This window comes from Choristoneura fumiferana, chromosome 10 (assembly GCF_025370935.1).
Source record: "Choristoneura fumiferana chromosome 10, NRCan_CFum_1, whole genome shotgun sequence".
In the NCBI taxonomy this organism is placed as follows: domain Eukaryota; kingdom Metazoa; phylum Arthropoda; class Insecta; order Lepidoptera; family Tortricidae; genus Choristoneura; species Choristoneura fumiferana.
In genome coordinates, this window is record NC_133481.1 from 3,945,333 (window position 1) to 3,954,313 (window position 8,981).

The 8,981-nt window shown below is 41.7% G+C and overlaps 1 protein-coding gene across 1 annotated transcript in view; it reads right to left on the reverse strand.

Moving 5' to 3' along the window:
* LOC141431865 (cilia- and flagella-associated protein 44-like) overlaps positions 1-8,981 on the reverse strand; it is a 53,909-nt gene that overhangs the window by 6,830 nt on the left and 38,098 nt on the right. Inside the window, 6 exon segments of the mRNA XM_074093143.1 lie at positions 2,626-2,734; positions 3,398-3,502; positions 4,278-4,506; positions 6,047-6,249; positions 6,763-6,901; positions 7,581-7,740. Coding sequence (XP_073949244.1) covers positions 2,626-2,734; positions 3,398-3,502; positions 4,278-4,506; positions 6,047-6,249; positions 6,763-6,901; positions 7,581-7,740 — 945 coding nt within the window.

The window sequence follows — 8,981 nt, forward strand, 5'->3', positions numbered from 1 at the left end:
AACCACCTCAAGACAAGGTACAAGCGATCACCGATTTTCCGAAGCCGCAAACAGTGGAAGAGCTGCGACGTTTTCTCGGCATGATTAACTTTTACCGCGAAAACATCAAAGACGCCGCCACCATTCAAGCGCCGCTAAATAAATATCTACACAATGTCAAGAAACGCGACAAAACGCAGATCGACTGGACCGCCGAAGCAACGCAAGCGTATGAAGCGTGTAAAGACAGCATAAAAACCGCCGCTTTACTCGCTCATCCGTCTCACCATGCGACACTTGCCATATTCTGCGATGCCAGCGACAAAACAGCCGGAGCCGCTCTCAATCAGTACGTAAACAACTCGTGGCAACCACTCGGATATTTTTCGAAGAAATTTACCGACGCTCAGACACGCTACAGTACCTACGACCGAGAGCTACTCGCTATCTACATGGCTGTCAAGCATTTCCGCAAGATGTTCGAGGGACGCGAAATAATCATTTTCACCGACCACAAGCCGATAACATTCGCCTACACAAAGACAAGTACAAACAGCGAATCACCGAGACGCACCCGCCAGCTACTTTTCATTAGCGAATTTACCACTGACATTCGTCACGTTAGTGGGTCGCAAAACGCTGCCGCGGACGCCTTATCACGCGTCGAAGCAATCACTTGTCCATCACCAATCGACTACAAGCAACTTGCAGAAGCTCAAGAGCGAGACAGCGATACCATACAAGCACTCACTCTACAGAGCAACCTATCCATCAAGCAAGTCACCCTGCCCGCGTCGAACATCAAAATATATTGCGAAACCTCAACTCCACATATACGTCCATACCTACCTGAAGAACACCGTCGCATCGCATTCAACGCAGTACATAACATCAGTCATCCCGGAATCAACACTACACGAAAATTAATTGCGCAACGCTACTTTTGGCCCTCAATGAACGCGGACATCGGCAAGTGGGCAAAAGTATGCGTACAGTGCCAACGCGCTAAAGTGCAGCGCCATACAACGAGTCGACCATCGATTTTCCCGCCAACCGAGCGATTCGAGCACGTACACGTCGATATCGTTGGCCCGCTACCTACCGCGGCCAGCGGTCATCGCTACCTCGTGACAATGATCGATCGTGCAACAAGATGGCCCGAAGCATACCCACTGTGCGAAATCTCAGCTGAAGACGTCGCCAAAGCCGTCTACGAAGGCTGGATTTCCCGCTTCGGCTGCCCAGCAACAATAACAACCGACCAAGGACGCCAATTCGAAAGCCGAGTATTCGCATCTCTCTCTCGCTTACTCGGCATCGAAAAAACGCGCACAACGCCATACCATGCGCAGTGTAACGGCATCATTGAACGCTGGCACCGATTTTTGAAAGCCGCGTTAAAAGCAAGACTGCAGACCGCAAGAAGCTGGATCGACGAGCTACCTACAGTCCTACTCGGAGTACGCGCCGCGATGCGAAGTGACACCGGTGTAAGCGCAGCCCAACTCACCTACGGATGCAACGTACGCTTACCCGGTGATTTCTTATCACCGACCCGCGATGACGTCACACTAGACTCCGCCTACGTCGATCAGCTGCGCGACTCAATACGCAACCTAAGACCGATGCCGAAACAACCACACAGCAACACGAAACCGATATTCGTACACCGTGACCTGCAAACGTGTGAATACGTATACGTACGCATAGACGCCGTAAAGAAGCCGCTACAAGCACCTTACGACGGACCCTACCGCGTGCTGAAACGAGACAACAAGATATTCACCCTGCAACTACCTAACCGGCAAACTAACATATCAATAGACCGACTCAAACCTGCCTACACTATCGCCGAGCAAGATATACCTACAGCTACAACACCGACTATCTGCAACAAGCAAAATACATCGAGCACGAGCGAAAAACAAACAACAAAACTAACAAACGACCTGAAACAACAAAACCAGAACCTGCAACAACAAAACCCAGGAAACGACAACCCAACACCTACAACAACCGCAAGCAGAACCACTCGCCGAGGCCGCACTATCCGCCTGCCGGTACGCTTCGCTTGAAGGGGAACCCTGTAGGTGATTGACGTCGTTTATGAAGAGACGTTGTTGTCAAGAGACCACGATCATAAGATCGAGTGTGTCCTCAGAAGGACAGTTTGTTATGTTCTCAGAAGAACAGTTTGTTTGTTTTCCTCGTGCAAGATCATCGCAGTATTTCTACATCTTCATCTTCAAGCCTCGAGGAATCTTCGTCGTACTCCGGAGAGCGGAGACACGCTTCACTCGAAGTACATCGGAGCTACGACGACGTGTTCACTCCTCGACGGCCGCGCGCAGAAAAGAGCGAAGACGATGCCGCGCGGAGTTTTGTAGAGACGCGAGCGAGAGATCCGAGCGTTGCATAGCTCACGCATCCTCTCGCTCATTTAGAGCGAGAGCGCGGCGAACTGAACGAACGCGGCGAACGTTTCTGTCCTCCGGGAACCTCGCACTAGTTGCGCTTTGTTTATATTGTATATATTAGATCATTTTTGTAAATAAACTCTCTTCTTCTTCTTCTATACGCAATCAATTAGGTGTTTTGTTTACCTGCTACCAAACATCCCTAAAATACTATACAATACAATACGTTCCTTCATTTGATTCATCTGCTGGGATCGCACTATGCGCAGACGCACCACGTCGCGCAGGTATACTTCAGCGTCGTACGTGCCGGCCATATCATCAACGGACTTCAAAGGCTGTGGGATAGTGATTAATTACACATTAATTAAAGTATAGGCAAAACAGAAATTTTCGACTCACTCGTTGATATGATACAATATGTTCCAGAGAATGCATGTAATGTTACGTACTTTTGTCGTGAAACGTTTAATAACCTAACCTCAAAAAGTTGGAAAATCCCCGACTTTGTCACTTCAAAGTTCAATATCTCAAAAACGGCTAAACCGATTTTAATAAAACATGTCTAAGAACGATCTCTAAAAAATCTGATTTCAAATAAAAAACCGTATTAAAATCGGTCCACCCGTTTAACCCTTAATTTGGCAGTGTACAATACGTAAATTTGACAAAATTTAAGGCTTACTTATTGTTTTTTTTATACATAGAATTTTTGGAACTCCAAAATTACGACGAGGCTTGAATCAAAAACTTTTTTATTTTTGTCAAATAAAGGGTTAAGAGCTACGGTGCCACAGACAGACACAAAGACACACATAGCGGTCAAACTTCTAACACCCCTCTTTTTGCGTCGGGGATTAAAAATGCCTTTTAACCGCACCATAATCGTAAAGTCTATTATTTTAGTCTTACAAAATGATTTATTGTATTGTGTATGACGTACACCAACAACGTCGGTCGCCCAGCTCTCAAGGAGTTTACCGACATTCTGTATCAATTACCTTTTGTGGTAAGACATCAGCTTGCAAAGCCGCCGCTGTTCGGAGACGTTCGGAGTGGCGATTTAAGACAGCTAAATATTTCTGCTCCAATTCGCTGTACCGGTCCTGTAACAATGGGTAAATTAATCTGAAGAAATTGTATGGATGGATAATGGGAATGGATGAAAATTTTAGAAACGCTTGATACTTTTTTTATAGATAGGAATAACCTTTCTAATTAACCCTGCAAAAAATCAGAAAAAATGACAGATTTTAAAGTAGCATCAATTAATTAAAAAAAATGAAAGAGTTTTTTTTAGGTACCGCCAAATTAGGACAGTCCGGTCGGTTACGGGTTGTGCCATAGTCCAGAATAAAAAACATTAAAAAATAATTTTAGGTGTCTTTGACTTGATTATTTTTACAGGTGACACTCTTTATCGGCTCGGATAATACCAACATTGAAATACCGACCCTGTTTTTCATCTACACACCCAATAGAAGCTCATGTCAGTTTCTATGGGCGTATGCATTAAAAACAGGGTCGGTATTTCCATGTCAGTATTATTCGGCCAGGTAAAGAGTGTCACCTGTCAAAACGATCGAGTCAAAGAGACAAATTCTTTTTTAATGTTTTTTATGCTGGAACTGGAATGGATGGAACAACTCGTAACCCACCGGACTGTCGTAATTTGGCGGTAAAGAGAACTCTTTCATTTTTTTTAATTAATTGATGCTTATTTAAAAATCTGATATTTTTTTCTGTTCATTAGCAAGGTTATTACTATTGATATAAAAAACTTCAATAGTTTCTAAATTTTTCATCCATTCCCCATTGGCAAAAGATAGACCATCCAGCGTCTTGTCTGCGCGACTATCACATTGTCCAGTGTACACTCACCCGCCATCCTCGAATCTGCTTCATAACCTGCGGGATGGTACCCAGCGTGGTGCTGAACTTGTGTCGCCGCGCCATCTGCCGCAGCAGATCGTCGAGCGTCTTGTCGACGCGGCGCGGCTTGCCCAGCTTGCGCGTGAGCACGTCCCGCATCTGCGCTCTCAGCTCTTCCGCCTGCGCCTCCATTGCGCGGAGGTCCACGTTCATGCGGAACAGATGGGTTCGATTCACTCTGAAATGAACACGAAACACGTATTACTAAGATTACAACACCCGGGACTTATCATGCTAAACACAAGAATAATTTATGTAAATGGTACTCTGACATGCGTTGCTTGCAACAATTTCTTTTTGCAAAGATTGGGTAAGTCAGCCACGTAAGGGCTAAACATCCCAGCCCATAAATACTCAAGCCACTGTAGCCATCTTGGATTGGCCGCCATTTCTATTAGCTACTACTTTTAGATGGCAATCATGGTGTTTTCACATCGTAATAAACTTGTCTAACTACTGTAAAGTACCCCCAAATTTGGCTAGCTGGCCCATGCAATAATAGTTATGTTTTGGTATTATTAATTTTGTTTTTAAAACGAGTAATAATTACCTCGATTTTCAGCCACATTGCAGTCACAGTGGCCATTAATTCGTGATCACGCTCACTGCAATGTAACTGAAACGCCGAGGTAATTATTAGTCGTTTTGTTAGCGTGATACGTCCTGGGTGTCTTGGTCTTAGATCAAATTTTGACCTTTTGCACTAGAGCATAAAATTCCTTTTTTTTGTCGCCTAGATCCATTATAAATACGAAAGTTACGAGCATGAAAAGAGAAAAATATTATTTTTTCATCACACCTGCTCGCCAATGATGTTATGCCATGCCTGTATACTACAGAACAGGACAATGGCCTTAATTGTTTCCGGAGGGAGTTATGGATTTACATAATTAATTATAGTTTTTCTTCTCAAGGGAGTTATGAATTTAGTTTTAAAATGTAAGTAGATAAGTACGCCATTTCAGACTAAAGAGGTTTCAAGTCAGCCAACGTTTTATTTACATCTTTAAAACTTAGCTATAACCGAATTTTGCACCATAATAATTTTCACGCAATCATGAAACTTTGTTATTTTTATATTTAAATTTTTTAACAAAATGTTTTTAGTAAATTTTAATAAATATTTTTAATTAGCTTAGCATAGCATTATCTATGGTAGAAGACTCGAAAAAAGTGTCAATCAGGGGGCTACTACGCAATTCGAAAATAAAAGTTCTTATCGTTTTGCTGACGCAAATATTATTTAATACGAGAGTGAGAGGGACGCACGGTACGATCGGCACGAACTTCGATTTTCAAATTTTGTTGTAGCCCCCAGTATTGGCGGGTAGCCAGTATTTTATTCAGTTGTTTTCTTAGCGTCTTTCTTTTGCCGAGCTTTAGACACAAAATTTTTTTTTTTACATTTTTTTTTCCTCGCAATATGATGAAAATCATAGTGTGTGTCTCGGGCCGTAAGGGGATTAAAAACTAGAGTCATTAAAAGCCCTCCGCCTCCGGCGTCGGGCTTCTAATATACTCTCGTTAGTAATCCCCTTCTTACGCCCCTTAATGCACAATGTACTATTGCACTGATTCGAATAAATTACCATGGATTGTTGTCCAATGACGGTTTAAAGACCCTTTTAATACGAGCACTTAACTACTGATGTAGTTTCTAACACATTTGCGCTTATACCATGATCAGCTCACAAATGAGACACCAGCACATCACTCACTTCTGCCTCTGCTTCTGCTGCTTTATCTCATCCTGCAACTCCAGCACCCGTTTCCTCAGCCTCTTCAGTAGGGCCTCTGGAAACACAACGGTTTTGGACAACCCGTCCGGCCCCGTGCAGCCGCGGAACGACGAAGCCCTGATCTGGTCGTAGCGGAGTATTATCACTTGGTCCACTTCATTCATGCAGCTTTGTTTTTCCAGCTGAAAATTTGTCTCGACTCAATGTTAGGGTTTTTTTTTTCAAAATTTAAATGTAAGCATAAATACGCATACGCATAGCGTTATTTTATCATGTTCTGTATCAGGGTCATTATTCGAGCGTTTATTCCACATAATTTTCGTGGGCACATTTTTGTTGACATGGTAGAAGATTCTGTTACATTTCCTAGGTTATCTAGTAGAAGTACAGGATCACTAAAAAGAAATCGAAAACGTCATCAAATTCTACGCCCCAATTATAAAAAAAATACTCGAATAATAATCCATCACTGATGTAGATAGGTACAGTCAAGTGTAAAAATATGAACTTATTCAAAGTTTCAAAAATAAGTACCACAGGCTCTTATTCCGACGCAATAAGACCGTTAGTAGTAACATATTTTTGCACTTGACTGTATATTTTATGTTAATTAATATTTAAAATTTCTCAGAATAACAAATTGGCACTTCTGAAAAGACACTCCCCAAATTATTCAGCGGGGGCGTTTACTTTACCATGAACTCCCTCAGTTCGTTCTTCCTCTTGTCCAATTGCACCGCCAGCTTCCTCTTCACTTTATTGTGCGCTTCAATGTCCTTGCGGAGGAGATCCACCAGCCGATCCTGCTCTATCATATCTTGCTCGTGCTTGTGTCTGCACAGAAAACATAGACTAACATCTGGTAGCATGGTGAATGATTGTGTTGTTCTGAAGAACTCAGTACCACTACCATGAGTTTACGTGACCGTACTCGTTAGCGACGGCGTAAATTATTTGTAGAGGCGCTGTACAATTCTCCATACAAATAATTTACGCCGTCGCTATCGAGTACGGTCACTGTAAACTCATGGTAGTGGTACTGGTTGATTTCGAAACGCGTCAGTGTAGTGTGGTAGTGTGGTGGTGATAGATGGGAACGTAGCTTACATGAGGACGCGGGTGAGCAAAGTAATTGTTTCAGATCATTGATATTTGATATGAACCTCGGCAAAGTAACGCCTGATTCAATAAATTATAGAAAACATAGTACATGGGTCTATATCGACTGTTCGAAAATTGATAGTAATAATGTAATGTTTGTCTAAACCGTATTGTAATGTTTGACATAACTCTTTTTTGTCTGAAACCATTTATTTTTCAGAATTGTTATAAAACATACCTAACCTAACCTATAGAGTTCTACAGGATGAAATTAGAACTCGCGAGAATCGCAAATGAGACTATAGTTCCTTGTAATGACAGATAGAAGAACAATCTTTTATGTATACCTAAAATAAATGGAGACATGGAGAAGACGTCTCAGTGCGGGTACTGGGCAAGTAGTAACATTAACCTGGTGTTCCTCAGATCGTATGTCTTATTAAACACGTCCGGCTCGCAGCCCTCAGGGCATATGTTAGGGTCCAGCCGTATGGGCCCGATGTCACGGCTGTCCACGCTGGCTCCGTCGTCCTCTTCGCTGGATGACGACGATTCAGACTCTTCTGATGACTCTGCACGCGTTACAAGGCGGGCGTTAATTAATATGCAGTAAATAAGGCGAAAAAACCGGGCAAGCGCGAGTCGGACTCGCGCACGAGGGTTCCGTGCACATTTATAGGTATGTAAACGGGTATTGTGTCTTGAAGATATTTCTCGATTTTTCCCGAGTGATTTAATACATCCAGTGTATGCAGAGCCCTACTCTTAAGAAAAATGTACGCGGTGTGGGGTCAGATTAAATTGGTTATTAATATTTGCAGACAGACCAAAAATCAAGATTTTCAGAGTTTTCTAGTTGGTTGTGTTATAATAGCTACCTTCATACCAAATTGCAAGTTTCTAGGGCAACTGGAAGTGCCCTATAGATTTTCAGTGCACTGCTATTTATTTTGTATGGAAACACGTTGCTTAATGACTGTAACTTTGACTGCGTTGACTTAAAAGTTTGATTTTTTCAGGGCTTCAAGGGACCGCAGATTTGAGTATTCGATATCAATTTCAGCTTGATACGTCCACGCGTTCCTGAGAAAAGGGTCTTGACAGACAAACGGACGGACATCTAAGTGATCCTATAAGGGTTTCCGTTTTTTCCTTTCGAGGTATGGAACCCTAAAAACAGTTTTTCTTGGTTTGTTAAAAAAGTTGATGGATCCCTGTTTTGCTCGTATGCAGTATGTATACATAGGTAATGTAACTTAGTAGTTAAGTAGGTAACTACATAAAACTAATAAAAATAAACATTTTAAGAAAGAAAAAAAGAAAACATTTATAACATTTGTAATTATTTTACGTGAACAAGTAGGTACAAATGCCACAAACTCAATTCTGTACAAATTTCCTTTAAGCTTCAGAAAGTAAACTCCAATTCAATAGAATCTGACAATCCTGTAGACACTTCCAGCCTACTAATATAAACACCGGGCTGCCTAAGGCTTTGTGATGTGACAAGTGGCTCAATTTAGTAGACGAAAATTCGAGGTTGATATAAAATACCTTAGGTAATCAACAATGAAACATGTATGCATGGGACACACCTAATAAAACTGATTAATGTTAAAGTAATTAAAAGTTTTTGATTATATTCGTTCATTTTTTTCATTAACCTATTACATAAATACGTCCCAAAATTATGAAACAGATTGTATTATTTTTCACGTTTCAATGTTAAATATGTAGTGTTTCATTCTGTACACCACTGTGGACACAGTTAAAAATTTCCCATTTTTTTACTTTTTATTTTTTTGATGACCAA